At 40.4% G+C, this 22,761-nt stretch overlaps 1 protein-coding gene across 1 annotated transcript in view; it reads right to left on the bottom strand.

The window, feature by feature from the left end:
- Positions 1 to 1,090: 1,090 nt before the first annotated feature.
- The window catches only part of Spata17 (spermatogenesis associated 17), a 171,108-nt gene continuing 149,437 nt past the window's right edge, over positions 1,091 to 22,761 (bottom strand). Inside the window, 3 exon segments of the mRNA XM_036202045.1 lie at positions 1,091 to 1,468; positions 2,980 to 3,007; positions 5,694 to 5,776. Coding sequence (XP_036057938.1) covers positions 5,696 to 5,776 — 81 coding nt within the window. The 3' untranslated portion in view covers positions 1,091 to 1,468; positions 2,980 to 3,007; positions 5,694 to 5,695.

The raw sequence follows: 22,761 nt of genomic DNA, 5'->3' as shown, positions 1-22,761 counted from the left end.
TCTGTTGTATCTCAAGTTCAAGGACATTTGTTGTGTAGCAATTTCTTCTGATGCAAGGAGATGTTAAGACTCAGAAACTAAACAACTCAAAAGTCTCAGGAAGTCTCTGAAACTGACCAGATGCACTAGTCTCCTCCCTCTTGAAAGCTCATAAAAGTTAGGGTATGGGGCTGGAGAGATGGCTCAGAGGTTAAGAGCACTGGCTGCTCTTCCAGAGGTTCTGAGTTCAATTCCCAACAACCACATGGTGGCTCACAACCATCTATAATGAGATCTGGTGCCCTCTTCTGGTGTGCAGGCAGAACACTGTATATATAATAAACAAATCTTTTATAAAAAGTTAGGGTAAGGACTGCTGAGAGACACTCTCAGTCAATCTGAGCTGCCTGAGGGGTTCAGGCCAACAGAGCTGCCTATAAACAGTCTTTAACTTGAAAGCTGCCTGCAAGTTGTTCCAGCCTTCATGAGTTGTCACCCTTGCTGAGGTGGGGTTTTGGTGATGCAGTTGTCATTCTTTGAGCCATTATGTCCCTATAAGAAACCTCAATAAAACTCACATCAAGCTGGATTGCAATGGTATCCTTCCTTTGATCTCTTGTTGGTTCCCTGCATGGGCTGAAAGAGGTTTGTTTATGTCTCTCAGGAATAGTGTCAAACAAAAGACATGGAGGCATAGTTGGGATGTGTCATTATTTCTCTCAGGGAAGAACTTTCATGCTAACTAATTCCTTACTATCCATACTTCAAATCATGTATCATTCTACTTATTTGTTAGCTATTTTTAATTGTTGTCCAGTAGCAAAGGGACTGAGACCAAAGTTCATTCTTTGTAAGTAGATGGGGGTCAGAATATGGTCACTTCAATAGTCCACTTATGACACTTTGGGTAGAAGGGCTATAGTTGTTACAGGTATTCTCAAAGGTAAAAGGCCCAAAAGATAAAAGAGGAAATCTGAAACACCTCCACACACCCACTGCTACACACACCACATACTCCCATATACCCCCTTCACCCACATAAATACCACACATGACACATACATGTCACCTCCCCTACACAATACACACAAGCTGTAAAATGAATGTCAGAGTTTATTGATCATAGTGAGTCTGGCTTATTAGTTAATCTGCTTAGTTTTTATAGGAGCCTCCTTTGTATTTCCTTTCAAACTATAAAGTCTTATAATGAACCAGAATGGTTTTAAGCTTTTCTTCTGACACACGAGAAAGCGAGAGCAAGAGAAAGAACTGAAGTGGGGGAGGACGGAGAGAGAAGGGTGAGAGGGAGAGGGAGGGAGGGGACGCTCATGAGAGCACACAGAGGTGGAGGACTGAGATCAAGGTTGTTCATCAGCCACACAGGTAGAGTCTGGACCTCTGGGCATGGTCATCTTCTGTTTGTGCTCACTTTGTCTTCACCGCATTTCCACATGACATCCTCTTCCATTTTCTAAAAGCCAGCAGCACACTGAGAGGAAAGAGCACCATGGTAAAACCAGTTCTCATACTCTGCACCAAGAGCTCTTAGCTTTAGCCCAGTCCCTGTCTAGGAAGCCAAGCCCCTGACATTTTCACTTTTTCTCCCTGCCCTCTGATGCCTCTGACAGCACATCCAGGTTAGCAGTCTTGAAGACAGGTGTCACGAGTACATGCCGTGTCTAACAATCTGCCTCAGTTACTGAAAAACACAGGAAACCCCTCCCTTGAGCTGAAGGGTGAGTGACAAACAGAACCTTCAGTATGAAGACAATTTCCCAGAGGGTGATACAGAAGCTTCTTCACTTTGCTCTTTGCCAGCTCACTCTGTCTAAATTGAAAGTTACAAATTTGCTTTGTAATTTTTTTAGTGGCTTAAAATTTTAACCTCCAGCAGACAAATGTGTAGCTTAAATGCTTGCTTATCACTCTTCCCTTATACAACTCATTTTCCTTACCCAGTTGCTAGAAAATTGTTTCCTCTGTACAAAGACAATGGAAGTTTCCATTTTTCCTTTTCCCAACCCAGGTGTCAACTATACTTATTTTTCATTTTCAAGTTTTGAGCCATTCATATACCAGAGTGGGGAAATGTACATTGCTTTTCCTGTCTAACCAATCACTTAAATAAAACTCATCTCATTTGACTTCCAAATGGAACCACATTTTAGCAGGAAGACAGGCTGGACCAAAGCCCATTCCAAAGAAGACTGGGTATATTCATCAAAACATAATGCAGAAAAACTCCCATGCATGCCGCACGGGGCCTCATTCATAAATACAATGATCTCAGCTTTTTGTGACAATGTCTTTCCACTCTACTCCTTAGAGACTTCCTGTCTGGGGGGTGGATGGGGCTGACAAGACAGCACAACACCAACAGGGCCCAGCATATTCTGATTTAGGTGACCAGTTACAAAGGTAAATGAAAGAAATTAATAATATTGCTAGTTCGCAAAATACTTAAAACTAAGAGGAATCATCAACCATTTCTTTAAATTCTGCCACTCATTTGTGTCATCTTTGCATTGTCCAGGCTTTTTAATTAGAACTGATGTGAAACATTTGTTACTCTTGCTCTTATCTTTCACCATAAATATTTTAGCAAGTATTTTATCTCCAGATAAAATAACTGTGTCTTAAGTTACCATGATTAAGTTGAAATGTAGTGGCCTCATGTTTGTAATTGTAGAGGATAACTATCAGGTCTTACTGGATAATTTGGTTTAACGCTCTCTTTGTCTGATTAAATACAATTTTAAAAATAAATTGAGCCAGGGGTGGTTGTGCACACCTTTAATCCCGGTACTCAGGAGGCAGAGGTAGGTAGATCTCTGTGAGTTCGAGGCCTACTTGGTCTACAGAGTGAGATCCAGGACAGCCGGAACTACACAATGAAACCCTATCTCAAAAAACAAAAAACAAAAAAACCAACCAAACAAACAAAAAATAAGTTGAAAGATAAAGCAGAATCTGGGAAAATGAAATTAATGAAAATCTTACCAGCCAGACAAAGCCATCATTATCATTTCTGCAATATATAAATGTATATTCACATATTTAACATAAAAATGAGTATACAGAAATGTAGTTCAATAGATATGCAGGTATGTATGTGCACATGTACAAACATAAATTTTTATGTAATCAAATTGCACAGTGGCTTCTAACAATGACTTCTTAGAAACATAAGGTAGGTGTTTGGTCAGATTAGTAGGTAAAGATTTGTTAATACTTTTTATATCAGCATAGAATTACACCTTATGTGCTCTTGCTATGGATATCACTCTGTATAAATAAAATGCTGATTGGCCAGTAGCCAGGCAGGAAGTATAGGCAGGACAAGCAGAGAAGAGAATTCTGGAAAGTGGAAGGCAGAGGGAGAGATAAGGCGAGCCGCCGCCATGACAAGAAAGAAATAAGGTACTGGTAAGCCATGAGCCATGTGACATAGTATAGATTAATAGAAATGGGCTAAATATAAGAGTAAGAGCTAGATAATGGTAGGCCTGAGCTAATGGCCAAACAGTTTAAATAATATAAATGTCTGTGTGATTATTTTATATGTGGGTTGAGGGACTGTGGGGGCTTGATGGCACCTGGAGAGAAGCTCTCCAACTACATGCTCTCACTGAAGTTACTATATACTAATGAACATTTAAGTATATTTTCATTTAAATATTTCATCCTAGAGGGAAGCTTCTTGAAACTCAAGACGTTCTAAAGGAGGCTCCTTAAGACTAAGGATGAAAACAACTCATAAGTGTCAGAAAGTCCCTAAAACCAAGCAGATTCACAAGGGCCCTCTCTACCCAAGATTATATAAGTAAGAACTGCTGAGGAGAGTAAACTCTCTGTCCCACTGGGCTTCCTACAAGTCATGCAGAGAGCTCCAGGGCTGCATCTTTCATGAGTTGTCAGGTTGGGGTGAGCTCTCTGCAATGCAGGTGCCTTTGAAGTGTCTACACTTCTGTAAGTAACTCCTTACTAGTACTTATAAACAATCCAATAAACTCACTGGATCACCAAGTTGGACTTTGGTAGTGTGATTACTTTTTTCTGTCATCAGTTCCTTATCTGATGAACAGCTGACTGCTCATGTCTCCCAGAAACAGTGTCACACAAGAAATATTCCTTTATAAAATCATTATATATAGGATTCATACATCTTTGAATTAAAGGTTTCACACATGTATGCAACATATTATGGCTCACAGATACATTAATATTCAATGGCAATGATACTTTAAACGTTTGAAACAGTGTTTCTATTTGGTGATAAATATATATATTTTCTATTAATTCAGAATATTTTACATTTCTTCCCATATATTCTTTTGAAACAGTTATTGGTATCTGTCTTTACCATATTAACAACCAAATAGAAGCCTTCAGAGAGATATGTGGTAGAGGAAATATAAACACCATATGTATGGAAGGCTTTATGTATGCTATGTTCTTCCCCAAAGAACAGTATGTTTCCTCAGCTGTTGGCTGGGAGGACACCGGGCAAAATTCTCACACTCATTTCTTATCCTTGACCTTTTCATCCAACTGTATTTCATGTATTTCATCCCATACCTGCTTAAGTTGTGCAAAAGCTTACTACAAAAGCTGGGCAGTGGTGGCACACACCTTTAATCCCAGCACTTGGGAGACAGAGGTAGGTGGGTCTCTGTGAGTTCAAGACCATTCTGGTCTACAGAGTGAGTCCCAGGACAGCCAAGGCTACACAGAGAAACCCTGTCTTGGAAGAAAGAAAAGAAAAGAAAAGAAGGAGGAGGAGGAGGAGGAGGAGGAGGAGGAGGAGGAGGAGGAGGAGGAAGAGGAGGAGGAGGAAGAGAAGAAGAAGGAGAAGAAGAAGAAGAAGAGGAAGAGGAAGAGGAAGAGGAAGAAGAAGAAGAAGAAGAAGAAGAAGAAGAAGAAGAAGAAGAAGAAGAAGGAAGAAAAAGAAGAAGTAGACGAAGAAGAAGAAGAAGAAGAAGAGAAGAGAAGAAGAGAAGAAGAGAAGGAAGTTATATCCATCAGTCCTAATCGAAAAACACCTTAGTGATAAATATAAGATCATCGAAAGCTCATTTGGCTCTTGAATTTCAGTGGTTTTTCTTTTCTTTTTTTCTTGTCTATCCTACTTTGATAATTGTCAGAGACCCTAGACTCTTTCCTATGCCCCGACGCATTTGGTTCTTCAAATAAAGCACATATTAAATAAGTAAAGAGCTGGGCGGTGGTGGTGCACGCCTGTAATCCCAGCACTTGGGAGGCAGAGGCAGGTGGATCTCTGTGAGTTCAAGGCCAGCCTGGGCTACAGAGCTAGTCCAGGACAGGCTCCAAAGCTACACAGAGAGACCCTGTCTCAAAAAGCCAAAAAAAAAAAAAGGTAAAGAAACTTTAACTAATTATATTAATATAGTACTGAGAGATGGTTTAGCTTTCTGGATACCACTGGTATATTTTCAAGCATTGTGTAAATCTTTACTATGTAATTTAACTAGAAGATACTTGACTTCTGTTAATTCTGTTTATGTATTTTTAGTCAATTTTAGAAACGATATTTTGAAAATAAAATCAAGTGTTGAAAACCATCAGATTAGAATGAAGAGAATTTATCTTACATAAATATGATTATAGCATTTTAAACTACCTGATATTTAAGTCGGTCTCATTTGATTGTTTATTTATTATATATTTTGAAGTACTCAGCAAAACATGCATACCTTTATACAATTTGTCCAGCTTTCGAATATAATTTTCCATACTTTGAGAAGAGGTCAAATGATGGTAGAACAGTCTGAAAATCCTAGAGGAAAGAGATTGGATTATCACAGAGACCCCACTGGTTCATACTGTTACCATTATCACATTATCACTCAGATTAACTTGAACTGTAAGGTAGATTTTTTAACAACTGCACTCATGTTCCCCATCACACCCTCATACACAATTAGCCACTAAGATTTTTAGCAGTTGAAAGCTTTCTTTAAATTCTCACTAGTTTTTTTTTTGTTTGTTTGTTTTGTTGTTTGTTTGCTTTGTTTTTTGAGACAAAGTCTCACTGCAGCCCTGACGGTCCTGGAAATCATCACAGGCCAGGCTGGTTTCACACTTGTGTTAGTCTTCCTGTGCTTGCCTCCTGAGTTCTGGGCCAGCAGGCACACAGCACCACTGCTTGCAAACACAGTTTTTATCATCTGTGGGTGGCACACACAGGCAACTCTGAGCAGTGCCAATGTGAGATTTAACTACTTTCAAGAAGTTTGCAATGTGGTTGCCTTTGCCTTGGTTTTAGGTGGTGGGTTTCTGTACTTAATTTTGACCAAGTAAACATTTGTTAACTGAATCCCTAAAAAGAGGAATGTGGTGCATCCACATAAGTATACCAGAGGTCAAGTGAGGAAGCATTGGACTTGGCTTGTTCTTTAGAAGGCAGGTGGACAAGTATTTTTTTTGCTAGTAGTCAGACTAACAGCATTTGATTAAGAAATGGATGCTTCCACAGCATGTAGGCTAAAGAAGTAAAGCTGCTAAAGAGATAGCTCCTAAAAGAACCCTGAATACTATGAAGAAATGTTCAGACTATGTAGAGGTTTAGTTTCTTCTTAAGAGTCTAACTATTATTGGAGAAAATTTTGGCCCAAACTTTCTGGCCAAGGAAAGCCTAGGAGAGAGTCTCCATCTTTGACCTACCTCCCAAGAGGGGCCACACTTCACAAGTCCACCAGGGGAAGCTTCAGAAGAACCTGTGGTATGCTGGTATGTCACCAGATGTCTGCAGTGTGTCACCAGAGATAAATCTAACTGCCTTGGAACAGAGACTCCTAACCCTAAATATCTGTGTTGATGACTAAACTCAGGACAACTTCTGCACTGTCATTCTGTGTTTGTCTTGCCTGTGCAACATGAAGGTGGTTACTTGAGGTTAGCTGTGGCTTGTTCTGCTTCTCTGATCTTCCAATATTCATCCCAATACCTGGCTCGTGGTTTGTTTTAATAAGACCATTTAAGATTCATGCTACGTCTGGTGCCCGATGTTTGTAGCACAAATTCATGAAAAAGCTACTTGCCTGTGGCCTTGTGGGCCCCTGCTCAGATCCGAGCTACACTTGGCTGGTTGTGGTAGTGCATGCAGGTAGGATTTACTGAAGAAGGCAGAGGCAGGAGGGTCTCGAGTTTGAGGCCAACCTAGGAGAAGCTTCGGCCGGAGCCGAGCCACAAACAGTGGCAGTGGGACCATGGAGGCAGTGACTGCTACTTTGAGTTACTGGCTTCTTCTCATCGTGTTGGTGACTGCAATGCTGCTGCTAGCTGGAACAAAAGGTTTACTGCTGCTTGTTCAGAGAAGACTTGCCAGGACCATTGTGTTACAAGAAAGCATTGACAAAGGTCAGTTTGGAAAAGTTTGTCAAGACAAATGGTGGGGAGAAATTGCTGTCAAGATTTTCTCTTCTAGGGAAGAATGTTCATGGTTCCAAGAGACAGACATCAGATTGTGATTGCTCCAAACCACAGAGGTGGCACAAAAAAAAAAAAAAATCAAATCTGTAGGAACCATGACCACGCCTAACAGCAACTTTGAAATCTTCCAAGGATGGCAGGATCCCACAAAGATGATTCCACATGGACTATGATAAAGCCATTAAGCTGATTAACACCACGGAAAGATCAACTTTGGGCTACAGTCTGGTCAGGACAGTTTTGAGATGGCTAGCTGAGATGATCCATCCTGACAGACTACTTGAACAAGGACTTGAAACAAGCCCCACACTTTCTCATTATGCAGCGACTGGACAAATGATACAGGACTTGAAAATTCATCAAAAATTTTCTTTTCAGAATCCCTTAAAGATGTCTTCACCCCCAGAAAGCAGGAAGTAATTTTAAGAAAACTATGCCCACATTCCCAAGAGGTGGGATGGGAGGTTTTTTTGGTTGTTTTATGAGTTTTGGATATTGTCATGGTTGGTTACAAGTTGTTAATTGTTAATGGTCAGGAAAAAAGCTGAACATGGAGGTTATATCAGAGGTTTTGTTTTAAAAAAAGGAAAAAGAAAGAAGAGAATATAAGTATGAGGTAGATCACTGAATCTACTCTGAGAAAAAAGATAAAGGAACAATAGGATAAATGGGTAGATCACTGAATCTACTCTAAAAAGAAAAAGGGGAAGATATAAAAAATGACAAAAGGTAGGTTACTGAGTCTATTATGAAAAGAAAAAAGAGAATATGTGTAGTTGGATTTTTCCTGCCTGGCCCACAGTCAGGACAAATTTCTCTTACCCACCAGTCCCATAGTCGCTCAGACCCAACCAAGAAAGCACACAGAAACTTATATTGTTTACAAACTGTATGGCTGTGGCAGGCTGCTTATTATCTACCTTTTCTATCTTAAATTAACCCATTTCTGTTAGTCTATACTTTGCCACATGGCTTGTAGCTTACTGGTGTCTTTACATGTTGCTTCTCATGGCAGTGGCTGGCAGTGTCTCCTCCCAGCCTTCCTGTTCCCAGCCTTCTCCTCTTCCTTGTCCCGCCTACCCTTCCTACCTGGCTACTGGCCAATCAGCACTTCATTTATTTTAACCAATCAGAGCAACACATTTGACATACAGACCATCCCACAGCACTTCCCCTTTTCTTTTTTTTTTTTGTTTTTTAAGTAAGGTTTTAATTTTTACATAGTAAAATTTCAGATAATAAAACAATTATCAAGCAAGAATTACAGTTACAATATTAAAGAAGATATCCTATCTTATATTTGTGAGTCTAAGGTTTTATATCTAACTTATCTTTTATCATAACTGAGGAAATTATAACTATCTAGTCTTCAACCATATCAAAGGCCTCAGAAGGATATAATATTATCTGAGAACCAGGAGAAGGATGCAAGCATTTTTTGGGAGTCTTGCAAGAGTAGATAGAGACAGCTGGCAGCCTGGACAGTTACCTAATGTTCCTTTGTAAAGTTGGGGCATTTGTCTTCAGCTCACAGGGCTAGAGTCTCTCGGTCAATTTTCTCTGTGTCCTGTAGAATGTCTGGCAGTTTCCTCTGCGAAGCAGGAACCTGAAGGACCATTTTGTCAAGCCAAGTTCAGTGGTCACCTTTTTATGGGTCCTGCATGTCCAGTCGATCAAGCAGTCCAGGCAAGAACAGTTTCTTGCCCAAATGGCTATTTTTGTCAAGGTGAAGATAAACTCCATATGAAGAGTCTTTAATGCCCATCCTCCTCTCTGAAGTAAATCAGTATTGTCAGGAGCAGACATGTCTCACTGTCCAGAAAGTCTAAATTTTAAAAATAGTTTAAATGCCATATTCTGTAGACCTTTGAAGTGTTTGAAGATTACCTGTCTATCTGAAATATCTCTGTGTATACCTAGAAGACTTAACTAACATGGCTATGAGTATGATTATCATAGATGACCAATTATTAATCTATTTTTAATTATCCACTACAATTTTAAATGAGCTGCACAAACATAATACCTTAAACAAGAGTTGAAATATACACACACTATAACAAAATTAACTTTAAGTTTGTATCAATAAACTAAAATCTATACCAATGTAAAACATTTTAAACAAGTTGTTGCTCTTTAAAAGTAAGTTCCTTAATCTACTCTTTCAGACTATATCTATATCATATCCCCTTTTCTTCTTTAGAAAGAGATCACATTTATAATCAACCTGTTTTAAATAAAAATATTGTTTTTATTCTGTCCCACACCAGAGAGCTCTTTTGATTTGGGACATAAAAATCTCTTAACCTTTTCTTTTAACAGTGTGCTTGGGTTTAGAGAAGGAGTGAGCCAATTCCATCTCCAAAGCCAGCTTGATAATTTTGGGAAATTGGGCATAGTTTTTCTTACTACTTCCTGCTGTAGGGGGGCACTGTATCTTATGTGAACACAAAGAAAATTTTAGGATTATGGAGTAGTCTGTGAGGGTAAACCTCTGAGCCAGTTGCCCTGAAACCATTCTGGATGTTGGATCATCTGGGCCATGGTGTCATCAGAGACCTTTCAGGTGGTCTTGGCTGATCAAACCTGATGTATCTTAATCTGGAACAAATCCACAGCCTCTGGCTTTCTGTGGAAACAAAAGCAGAGACTCTTTTCCAAAGCAACATATCCTTATATAATTTTGAAGTCAAGGTACCTTTAAAATTTACATATTTGTTTAACTCAACAGCTTTTATGATCAAATCTTTTTCTGTAGTTAAAAATTACAAAGACAACATAAACCAGATTCTCTGTGTAATATCCATCTTTGTAAGACTGAAAAGCCACTGTGGCTGTTGGTTCTGCCCACCTCAGCTTCCCAAAGTCGGGGTGGTACAGTTTACCACCAGTTCTGGGTCTGGAGCCGTGTGTACCATCAACTATCAGAAGCAGTTCTATCAAAGCAGCGCATAGCCCAGAAACCTCTTTTTTTTTTTTTTTTTTTTTAAACTAGCAAAGGCTAAATCCACCATGGAGCAGAGTAAAGTGTCTCTTGTAGACTCCTCATTCCACCACATTGTAGGTCAGACACACACACCAGGAACCTACCATAGTAGCTCAAACCGGCAAGCTGCCGCTAACTTGAGAGAGACAACTAGGAAGCTGTTTTTAGTTACGTTTTGGAATCTTTTTTCTCAGGTTTTAGGTGGAAACTCTTGCCAACACTTTGGGTGCCATTTGTAGTTGGATTTTTCCTGCCTGGCCCACAGTCAGGACAAATTTCTCTTACTCTCCAGTCCCATAGTCGCTCAGACCCAATCAAGTAAACACACAGAAACTTATATTGTTTACAAACTGTATGGCTGTGGCAGGCTGCTTGTTATCTACCTTTTCTATCTTAAATTAACCCATTTCTGTTAGTCTATACTTTGCCACATGGCTTGTGGCTTACTGGTGTCTTTACATGTTGCTTCTCATGGCAGTGGCTGGCAGTGTCTCCTCCCAGCCTTCCTGTTCCCAGCCTTCTCCTCTTCCTTGTCCCGCCTACCCTACCCTTCCTACCTGACTACTGGCCAATCAGCACTTTATTTATTTTAACCAATCAGAGCAACACATTTGACATACAGAACATTCCACAGCAAATATGGATATGATAAGATAAATAGGTCAATTATTGAATCTACATTTTAAAATGAACTACTTATTTTACATAGAATAAGTAATGAAAATTTTTTGTCTGAGTTACTGGACTGGACGTTGTTATATATTAATGGAGTTTTTCATCTGAATCTGCCAAATGTTAATGGACTAGAAATCATTAATGTAATTCTTGACTATATATATTGGATATACTTATTGGATATAGATTTTCTTGTATTAGTTATAAGCTTTTTTAATTTTTAGGGGAAAAAAGGGGGAAATGTGGTGGTATTGTGTTTCCCGAAATATTGTGCATGCTAATAAATTTATCTGGGGTCAGAGAACAGAACAGCCACAGTATTAAACATAGAGGATAGGCAGTGGTAGCACACACCTTTAATCCTAGCATTCCAGAGGCAGAGATCTACCTGGATCTCTGTGTGTTCAAGGATACAGCCAAGCATGGTGACTCACACCTTTAATCACAGAAAGTGAGCCTTTAATCCCAGGGAGTGATGGTAGAAAGCAGAAACGTATATAAGGAGTGAAGACCAGAAACTAGAAGCTTTTGGCTGGTTAAGCTTTTAGGCTTTCGAGCAACAGTTCAGCTGAGACCCATTCTGGATGAGGACTCAGAGGCTTCCAGTCTGAGGAAAACAGGATCAGCTGAGGAATTGGCAAGGTGAGGTAGCTGTGGCTTGTTCTGCTTCTCTGATCTTCTAGCATTCACCTCAATACCTGGGTCCAGGTTTGTTTTATTAATAAGACTGTTTAAGATTCATGCTACAGTTACTGGCACTGCTCCCGAGGGCAGAGAGAATGTGTGCAATAGAAACTCAGAAAAAACCAAAAAAACAAAACAAAAACAAATGCGTGAATCTGAAGAAAATCCTTCTTGGGTAACACAGATTGGATGGTCTGTGTACAATGGAGTTGGAGTTCCCTGTGGGACTCAGCACCTGCAGCCAAGCTTTTTTCTGTTCCAGATGTGTTGTCCAACTCCAGCCTACTGTTTGCAATACTCCAGTGACATCTCAGACATGTTTGCCAACAGCTAGTAATGCATACAGCTATTCACTTTGAATTTACAAAGCTCTTTTGTCTGTGTGACATGTGATAGTGATTTTTATTTTGGCAACTCAATATATATACCAAGAAATGTGAATTGCTTCAATTTTGTAAGTGTATATAGCAATATTTTATTTAACCTTCAAAACAAATAGACTCATTCCACATGAAATGCTAAAGAGGAAAGAAATGTGATAGAGGTCAGAAATGTAAATTTAGGTATAAAGGGAAAATGAAATCGTTAGTTTTTCCTATCCTTAATCTATCAGATAATAGCCTTTGATATGAAGTCATAGTAACAGCATGTGATTGGTGACTACAGCTATGGATGGGGGAGCAAATGATGTCAATGTGACATGTAAGGGTCTGGAGAGAGAAACGAGGGAAATCTGTTAAAATATTTTAACTGTAAGCAATGTAGTGGTATCTGGAAGTAGATTCATTTGCTGTAAATATGTACTCCACACTCTGGAGCAACTGTAAGAAAATAGTTTGGGTACTGCAGCTGAGTGCTAATTAATAGCAGGCATGCTAAATAAAGGGGAAAAACAAACCAAAACTAAATAAAGGACAAGTTTAGTGAAGAAAAAAGTTACCACAATGGTAGAGAGTGATTCAAACACATTAATAATCATTTTAGATGGGCATGGTTTAAATACCCCATAAGAGACAACAGAATCCTGGATAATATAGTTTAAAAACTTGCTTCAAATATTGAACACAAATAGTCTAAATACCCCATAAGAGACAACAGAATCCTGGATAATATAGTTTAAAAACTTGCTTCAAATATTAAACACAATAGTGAATGTAAAGAGTCAGAGGAATGAACACTACATTCACATTAGCCAAAAGAGAGCTGAAATAGCTATATTAATTTTGGATAAAGCAGATTTCAGAATAAGGAAAATGATCAGGGATAATGAAAGCCATTAAAGAATGATAAAGGGGTCAAGTCTCCAAGAAGAGCTGTCAATCATTAATGTATATGTGCCTAGATTCAGAGGGTCAACGTACATGAGGAAAAAACTCATAGAACTGGTAAGGAGAAGTGGATGGAGTCACTATTGTACTTAGTAAATTCTGTACCCCTTTATCAGTGACTGACAGATCCAGCAGGTAGAAAATCAACAAGGGTGTAATTGAACTGAACAGCGCTGTCAATCAACTGGATGTAATTGACATCTATAGACTTTTTTATCCTCCAGCAGCAGGGTGCACACACTTTCCCCAGATTCATATAGAAATGCCAAGATATACTATATACTGGACCATAAAACACTTGAACAAATTCAAAACCAAACATACAAGTACTGCTTCAGAACAGAGCAGATTTACACTGGAAATCAATGCCAGATACATGGAAACCTCCACATATTTGAAACTTAGACAGTGCACTTCTGAAAAGGACATAAGTCAAAGACATCTCAGGAGAAGAAACAAACCTAACTAAAAATAGAAATAAGCTTATGATGATGGAAGGCCTAACAACAATGCATGGGAACAAGAGCAGCAAGGACAGAGTAGAGGACAAGGCCTTCAACTAGTGACCTGAACTGCTTGAGGAAATTAGGAAGAGTACTCACAACCAAGCAAAGGAAGATAATCTGGGTAGAAATCAGGAAATCCAAAGTAGAGAACAGGGTTAGGGTGCCAGCTTATCAGATAGACTTCTTGCTCCTCAGTAATGCAGGCCAGAATCTAGACCCCTAGCATCACATAATCCCTGCACTCTGGAGGCAAAGACAGGGAAACCCTGGGTGAAGACTAGCTGTAACTGAGGAGCCCCAGGTTCTTCAGTGACAGACACTGTGATAAGAACAGAGACAGAAACATGGCAGGCAGTTCTGATGTGGGGACCTTGAAAATGGGGAGTTCTGTTTCTGGTCGTTGGAACCAGCTCTGCCTAGTCCAGAACCTGGAAATGTTCTTGTTTCTATCTGAAGTTCTGTCCTGTTGTGAGACCAGAAATACCCAAACCACTTAGGGGCCCTGGTTTGTGTTCTGGCTGTTCCCGCTTGTTCTCCTTTTATGTAACTACTCTAATGAACACAGTTGTGAGGAATGACCAGATGCTTCATTGGCCCTGGAAGGTGTACCCAAAACTCTTGTGCAAACACAGGGATGAAGAGATGCATGGACACCTCATGGGTAGGACAACTGGACTGACCAGCTCGGCCCATGCTGCAGCCCAACAAGCTTTACAAACCCTCAGTCGGGACACATGGTCGGCCTTGTTTGGAACCTGCTCCTGCAGCTCTGCTTGTTTCCTTCCCTTGGGCTCTCACCCACAGCTAAACTCACTCTTCCACTGTCTGTGAGATGCATTCATTCATTCATTTATTCACTCACTCACTCACTCACTCACTCATTCATTCACTCATTCATGTATGTTTGCAAGACACAGGAACTGGAAGCCGCTAGCTGATGGTGACTTTGGGGGCTGTTGAGGAGATTGCACTGTAGCTTCTTAAGTCATGCTCTCCAGAGGCAAGAAAGCCTCCACTGCACTTAAGTGCCCTCTGATAGTCTCCAATATCACCTGCTTCAGTAAACAAAGTGAAAAGCAATGAGGATGGTGCCCTGTGTCAACATCAGGCCTCCACAAGCATGCACACATATGTATATATGCATGTGCACACACGTATACCCACACATGTAAACAAACACACACATGTGCACATAACACATAATACACATACAATCATGAAATAAGGAAAGACAAAAATAAAAAAACATCATCCACTTCCTTGAAAACATCAATAAAATTGGGAAACTGACAACCAGGCTGAGCAAGAAAATAAATAGAGAGAATACACAAAAAACAAAAATGCCAGAAGGGAAGATAGACCTCAGACCCTGAGAGGACAATAAAGGAATATGATGAGAAGCCTAAAACTGGAAACCAAGTAACAAGTAAAATCACCCAGTGCCCTGAAAGACACTCTGCCAAAACTCACACTAGGATGAGCAGACAGTCCTGACCAGCCTGTATCTGTTTGAAAATGGACCATTTCATCACTCTTTCAGTCGGCCACAGTGTGCCTTGTTAACTGAAGAACAGGGTTGTCTACCCTGCATCCTTATTCTGGAGATGAACAGGAGAAAGGAAGGTGCTCAGCACCACGTTCTCTCCTCTCAGTCCATCAGTGGTCAAAGCCTGCTCATGGTCTACTTATCCTCTTTCAAAACCCCGATGAAGTAAATCTCAGTGATGCTCTGCCACATTTAGAGCAATGTGATGAAACAGGACTTTGGTCACACCTCCCATGAGTAATTGTCTTTTAAACAGTACCCTGAACACACATATGCACATGTGTTTACATGAACAGATAAGACTGGCAATGACTATACTCAGAGGTTCTGGGCTTTTCTTCCTTAAGTCCTGTGATGCTCTCATGTTCTTAATTTTGGACTTCTCTGAGTTGTGAATCTCCCCTTCCCTGTGCAGTCAGGTAGCAAGCAGGCCTGCATGCATAGTGTACTGCGGTGTTCTGTTCAGCCACTGGTACCAGGACTTAGTCCTGCCTAGGGCCAGACAATAGACATTTATAGTCATGTGGATGAACATAGATTGGCCCACTGGGTCCTATAGTAAAAATCTTCCAGAAACCCTTTCCTGCCTTTCTTTATTTTGTATTTTCCAGTATCTCACCACCTTACTGGTAACTGATTGCTAGCTTTGTAGCAGAAGTACAGCTTTGGTCTCAGGAAACCTCTGGTACTGATTCTAAGTTCCATACAAGTTGCTCCTGATACAATAAAACAGTCACCCTGCTCTCAGAAGCTATTTATTTGTGAGCTCAAGAAAGCCACTTGCATGATGCTCTTGTGGGGTCAGGCTAAACAGGGGGTGGGGGATTGCTTTTCAGAAAAACAACCTCATCAAGAAAAACACTGGGGAGGGTGATTCTACATCCTGCCGTGGTTGCTGCTTGCCAGAGCAGACAGCTTTTTCTATTAGGATGCCCAGCCCAACACAAATCATCTGCTGCCACAATGAGCTCCTTGGGACAATTTAGGAGTCTTTGGAACTGAATGGCTCTTTGAGTTGGAAAGTAGCCCAGGTTCATTTTCAAACCCAAGTCAAAATGACAAAGAGTGAATTTCCTGGGCCACTCACCCCAAAGTGTAGGAACCTTAGGTCAGTAGCTGTATGTTATCTAGTTATTTAAGGCTTTTCAGCAGGCAGACACAGCTGAGCACATAACTAACCCATGTCCATGCTTGTCAGTGGAACGTGCTGCTGCACCAGGGCCATAGCCCTAGACATACAGTGAAAAATCAAAGTTAGGTACATACTGATCAGCTTAAATGATTTTAATATATTTGGCTTTAAAACATCGCAGAGATTTTTCTCTTAGAACTGAAAAAAAAAAAAGTAGATGATCAGGACTTTTGACTGAATGTTAAACGCTATTTTAGTGAAAATTATTTCCTGAAGGAAACGCCAAATTCTCTTGCCAGCCAGCCCTCAGGGCTCCCTCTGCTCCCCAAGTGGGAGCTGATGGGGCGGCTTCAAAGAGTACCGGATATGCTTCATGCAAACTCAGCCTAAACAAACCTTCTGAGAGTGATCTGAGTTACTTGCTTTAGTTGACTTTAAAAATCATTAATTTTGGAGGCCACATGGCTGAAGAATTGATGATGAATTTCCTCCTGGTTTTGGTATAGGTGACAGTGCTGATGTGTACATCATGATGATAGTAGTGGCCCACTTTACCTTACAGGGACTCCAAGGCTGCTTTGAAAAGTCTGCAGGTCATCATCTGGCCATGCACAGGTGTCGGTGAGTGACACCAACATGAGGGCCCAGAGCTTCAGTCTCAGCAGGTCACACTAACTCCATTTGCTGACCATGTATGAAGAGGAGCTTGGGAGATCTGAGTACACACATGAAGACTACCAGTGACCTCACACACCCCAGTGCACCCCTCTCCTCTTTTTCCCCTCTTCCTTCCTTGTATGGTGGCTTCCCATGTAGACTTGTTTGTCTAGAACTCTGCTACCCAGCCTGGTCTCAAACTCTGGATGCTGCTGTGTGCTTGAAAATTGCTGGGATTGTGGCTGTGCCCACAAATCTAAACATCCAGGCTCTGCACTTCTGCAGAGATGCATGTGAGGCTCAGGTTTCTAGTCTCCTCACAGGTGGTCACCTTGTGAACAAACTTCCCACTTATAACACCCATGGTCTCAGTAACTCCCATATGACACCTTTGGGAAAGGTGCTCAGCCAGACTGTGTCACACTCTTGTCACATGAGGAAGCTCTGAGATGACAGCATCTCCACACTTTTATCCAAAGTGCACACACTGGGCAGCTGCTGTAGCTGAGGATACTCCTCTCTATTCACTTCAAGATTCCTAGAAAACAGCTTTAAGTGTTTAATTTTTTTGTATTCTCCCAAGTCCCCAAGACCTAGGATTTATCATGCCTTCTTACAATGACACCACTTGTATATGCTTTGAAAGGATCAACTTTTAGATGTATAAACTGATAACACATTGTCAACCTGAACCAAAACAAAACCAGACCTCCCCTGCATATTACTAATTCCCAGAGACAGCAGGTGACTCCAGGGGCTACCCAAAGGCTTTCTGGAGCCACAGACTCAGGGGCAGCTCTGCCTTGGAGCCTAGTGGACTCCTTAAAAGCTTTGTGATCTTGGACAAGTCTCAGAATCTCTGCCATGCTTGTCACCTCCTAAAACTTGGAGGCTGATGCAGGGATCACATATTTGAGGCCAGTCTGGGCTCTATAGACAGTTCCATGGCACTGTGTGCCAAATAGAGACATTGTCTCAACAAACAAATGACAATGGAACCAGTGTCCAGCATATAGCAAGTACTTAGTGAGTGCCAGCTATTTTCAAAGACACTCTTAAGTGCACATATTTTTTAAAAGTAACTATGATGAATAGTTGTGGTGATAGTTTATTTGTGCTGAAATGTGGTGATATTTTATTTGTGTGTTAATAAATAAAGCTTGCCTGGAGATGGTGGGGGGAAGCCATTTTAAGTAAACAAGAAGTCAGGCAGGATCTCTGTGTCCTGTAGAATGTCTGACAGTTTCTTCTGTGAAGCAGGAACCTGAATGACCACTAAACCTGAAGTTTAGTGGTCACCTTCCTATGGGTCCTGCATGTCCAGTCAATACAACATTTTGTCAAGCAGTTAAGGCAAGAACATTTTCTTGCCCAAATGGCTATTTTTGCCAAGAAGAAGATAAACTCCATATGGAGAGTCTTCAACGCCCATCTTTCTCTCCAAAGTAAATGTTGGGTGCCAAATGTAGCTGATTTTCTAAATGGTCTTATTAAATAAAAAACACAGAGCCAGAATTAAAACCTTAGAGAGATCAAGGAAATACGGAAAGCCACCAGCCAACTTTACCTCACTAACTCTGTGGTCTTAGCTATAGATGCACTCCAAGGCATTGGCAGGCCAGAATGTGAATCAGCAGATAAGTGATGGGAATTCTTGTTTGACAAACCTATTGTATAATGGGATACATATCTCATAATAAAAGGAGTACAAGATATAACAATGTATCAGAAGAAATAGATGTACATACAGAAATAGATGAATGCAGAGAAATATAGGTATAGATATTAATTTCATTGCAAATAAAACAAAATAAGACATTCAACTGGATACTATGCTGTAGTTAGAGGAAGGTCCATATCCCGCTCATTGATTTTTATCACACAACTAATGATATCATGGCAAGAGGTTCCAGGAACATAACCTGTGTATACAAAGATGGCACAAGTGAAACAGAAGGAATGCTGTATGAAACTGGTACTTAAGGGAACATGTGGCTCACACATGGTTAATCGACTGGAAACTATGCTGCAGAAATTTTCAGAGCTAATATCAGGATAGCTTCACAAGAACCAATTACAATGGGGGAAAACAACAGATACTAACATTATAATATTCCTAAGTAGTAAGTGTTTCTTGGTAGGAGAAAAACCAAATGCTTCTATCTAACAAGGTTCCCTAAGGAAGTTCTCACTTCCACTAAAAGCCAGGTGACATTTAATTTATCCTTGCATTCCCAGGATTTAATTTAACACAATTGCTGGCCACAGAATGGGCTTGGTAAATACTTGGCCAAAGACATGACTGAACAAATGCACACATGGGCTTGGCCCTGCAGTCCTTTGTGGGTAGCACATCTTTAAGCCTTTCAACTTGCCTCTCTAGAAACATCATCAGAATCCCAGTGTCAACTCACACAATGACTGAAGCCTTTAGAGTCCCAACTAGCAGATACAGCCTTGTATCCCTTCACAGATCTGATAACCTAAGTCTTAAAGTATTTGTAAGATATTATTAATCAATAGGGTTGGGTGCACTAGCAAGAAGGAAGTATCAGACTCATATGTCAGAGTTCCATGATTAGGGCCTTTATCTGTCTTGTCTGTCTTCCTGTGCCATCATAGTGCTGAATACATTATGCATATGCAATTATACACAAATAAATCTCAACAAAATAAAATGTGGGACTTTTAAGTGTGACCCTACTTTGCAAGGAAGACAGTATCTACATTTGTCAGCAATCAGGGTATTATGCCTTCAATGAGGACTTCCTAGGACAAACAACTGCCACACTGATCCAGACCCTTGACCAGCAAATCTACTACTCCTCACTTGTCCTTCCGAATCCAATGCTCACAATACTTGCATGGCATGTGCAGGGTCAGGACTCAAGTCCTGAAGTGCAGCACTTTGATGGCTGAGTGCTTTGAACCAAAGGAAAGGTGCTCTGAAGCAAGAGACTTCTAACCTTCTCTGGTCCACCTTAGGCAGTAGAACCCCATCTTCCAAGGCAGGCCATAACAGATCGAATCCTCCCCACCCATGCCAGTAATAAAATCTAGACATGATTCTAACTTCCTCTCACCTTTCTGTGGCAGCACTGGCTATGGAGAAACTCTCTGACCTACCATGTCTACCAGTAATGTCAGATCCTAAAGACTATTGCTAGAAAGGGCCCTGCCCTCTACTCAAGAGAAATGTTATACAGAGAAGCTAAGAAAACACTGAACAGATGACTCTTATGGGTTTCCCTCTCTGCTTTTTAAAAATTATATCACACCATTTTCTTCAAGCTCATTTCTACATGCTTATCTTTTCTTCATAGAACCTGAATATCAGAGCAGACTGTGCCCATGGGTGTTTAGAACTATAGTTTTAGTATTTGGTGTTCATGATGACCTAGAGAACAGGACTACTGCAGATAATGAGAGGTAGGGATATACTCTAAGTCAAGTCAAGTTCTTTCATGACAAATTCATTGTGCATGAACTTGTAGATTCCAACAGAACATTGCAGATGCTGTGCCACCTTTGGTAAAAAGAATGCCAGACCAACCAATGAATAAACATGAACAAGTAAGATAAACTAATAATTTAAAATGTGTACATAGACTGTAACTAATTCTTCACAAGTGATAGCCATATATAGAATATTTACCTATCCAGAATGTTGTGGATTGAAAATGCTTGGGGTTATTTTTGGTGGGAAGGAATTTTGAAATAATTATATATATGTAACTCAGTACATATCTTGGTGATGGGTCAAAATACAAATCAGAAACTCATTTCTATTTCACATGCATACACTTAGCTGAAGGTAATTTTATAAGCTGCTATAATTCTCAGCATGAAACAAAGTCTCATGGTATGGGACTTTCTACTTGTGATGTGATGTTATTCTCAGCAGAGTTTCAGAGTTCAGATTTTCAGATCAGGAAATAATCTATGTAGATTGTAACTTGAAATTTAGTTTCAAAAGAAGTATTTTTCAAGTCAGGACAATTTGAGCTAAAAACAGGCTAATAGGTGAGCTAAACATTGATGAGCTGTGTCTATGTTCTCGGCTACTTGCCAAACCTGGATTTGCACCAGACCTCAGAAATGATCATGTTTGTTAAGTTTATTTCTTTATGCTCCTGTTAAAGGATTGATTTTAAACATTCACTTACTTATTCATATAACCTTTAAAAAATGTATTAATCATGTCCCTGCATAATCCTTGGTAGTAAGAATATAGTAGTGATTAAGTCAGACAAAATTTCCTGTCTCCATGGAATGGAAATTTCTAGAAAGGGAAAACAGATAAGAAGCAAATATGAGGCAGAAATGGGAGCAGATAGGTTTGATAAAGCACCTGCAACTTCCAATTAGCTGTCAGGGAGGTCACCTGAAGTATCATCTGCCCAACCCTGAACATAGGAAGGAGTGACCCTGCCATTCAAGAGCACAACCACACACCAAGTGTGTCACTATAGTAGTGTCTTATCAAGTGACCAAATCAAAGTACCCCAAAGATGGTATCTTTTGAGGTAAAAATTTTCAACTGAAACTTGTTAGTGTGCCTTTGATATTCGCAAGGCAAAATACTAGTCAGTGTGCAGCCACAAGATTAACTGCCTCTGCAGAGTAGGCAGCGAGCTGGGGTACCTGGCCTTGCCAACAGAGTTCTACTCATGTCATTCCCTAGGGGGCAACAGGGGTGCAGGAGTGCCACCCCATCATCTCCAACCCTCATGGCATTTTCATTCTCCTGAGCAGCACTGCCTGAGAAAGACATTGGGGAGTGAAGAGGACTGCTGATAATGGTTATCTCTTTCCTTCACTGAGTCAAACAGTGTCTAACACCAAAAAGGAATTAGTTTGGAAGAAATTAAAATAGAATACTTGACATGTTGTCTGGGGAGCTGGGAATTTGTTTGGGATGTGTGTGTGTAATATATATGTGTATGCAGGTATATTTACCTGTACACACACAGAGAGGTCAGAGGGAGATGTCAGTAGAAGGGCATCAATAGGAAGTAGCCTTGTGTTGCTCACTGCCTACCTTTTTTCCTTGAGACAAACTGTCCCTGAATCTGGAGCTCCCTGTTTTCAACTATGCTAGCAACCAGCAGGCCACAGTGATTCTCTGGCTCTGTCTGTCTTTCCCATTGCAGGGATTACAAGCAGACACAGCCATGCTTGGCTTAAAACAAATGAAACAAAACCGAAACATAGGTTCTGGGACTCTGACCTTGAGTCCTCATGCTTGCAAAGCAAGTTACTCACAGCGCCATCCTTCTGTGGCTGTGGACACTGATGGGAGAAGTAGCCCTTCTCTAAGAGGACATATTTTTCTTCTACTTTTCTGGAAACTGTTCAGGACTAAGTTTTGGTGATGGGATTTATTATTATTTGTTGGTTAGCTGGAGGGCAGGCCTATGCATAGCACGTATCTTGTACATTTTCTAATTACCTTCTAAAAAGGCAAACACCCCTGAAACAATATGGTGGCTAATTTAAAAGGCAAAGCTAACTAAAAGGAAGGGCAATTTTCTATGTATTTTAATGGCTTTAAAAGTGCAAATCTTACCCATGGAATCAACTAGTCATCAACTCTTAAGAGAAGAAGCAATCCTGCCTCGCTTCATAAAAGCAGTTCATCTCCTTCTGCGCACAGGCTTCATCAAACAGTGCTTTTCACTTGTTGATTTGAATCTAGGCTATGAGACGCAGATGATAATGTGTGGTATAAAAATCAGGAAATTAGTCTCACAGTGGGGAGCCTGCTAATGACGCTGTTTTAATCTTATCCTTCAAGCACTGGCAGAAAACATATT

The sequence above is a fragment of the Onychomys torridus genome, chromosome 11, assembly GCF_903995425.1.
Source record: "Onychomys torridus chromosome 11, mOncTor1.1, whole genome shotgun sequence".
NCBI lineage: Eukaryota > Metazoa > Chordata > Mammalia > Rodentia > Cricetidae > Onychomys > Onychomys torridus.
This window is presented reverse-complemented; position numbering and strand designations above follow the sequence as displayed.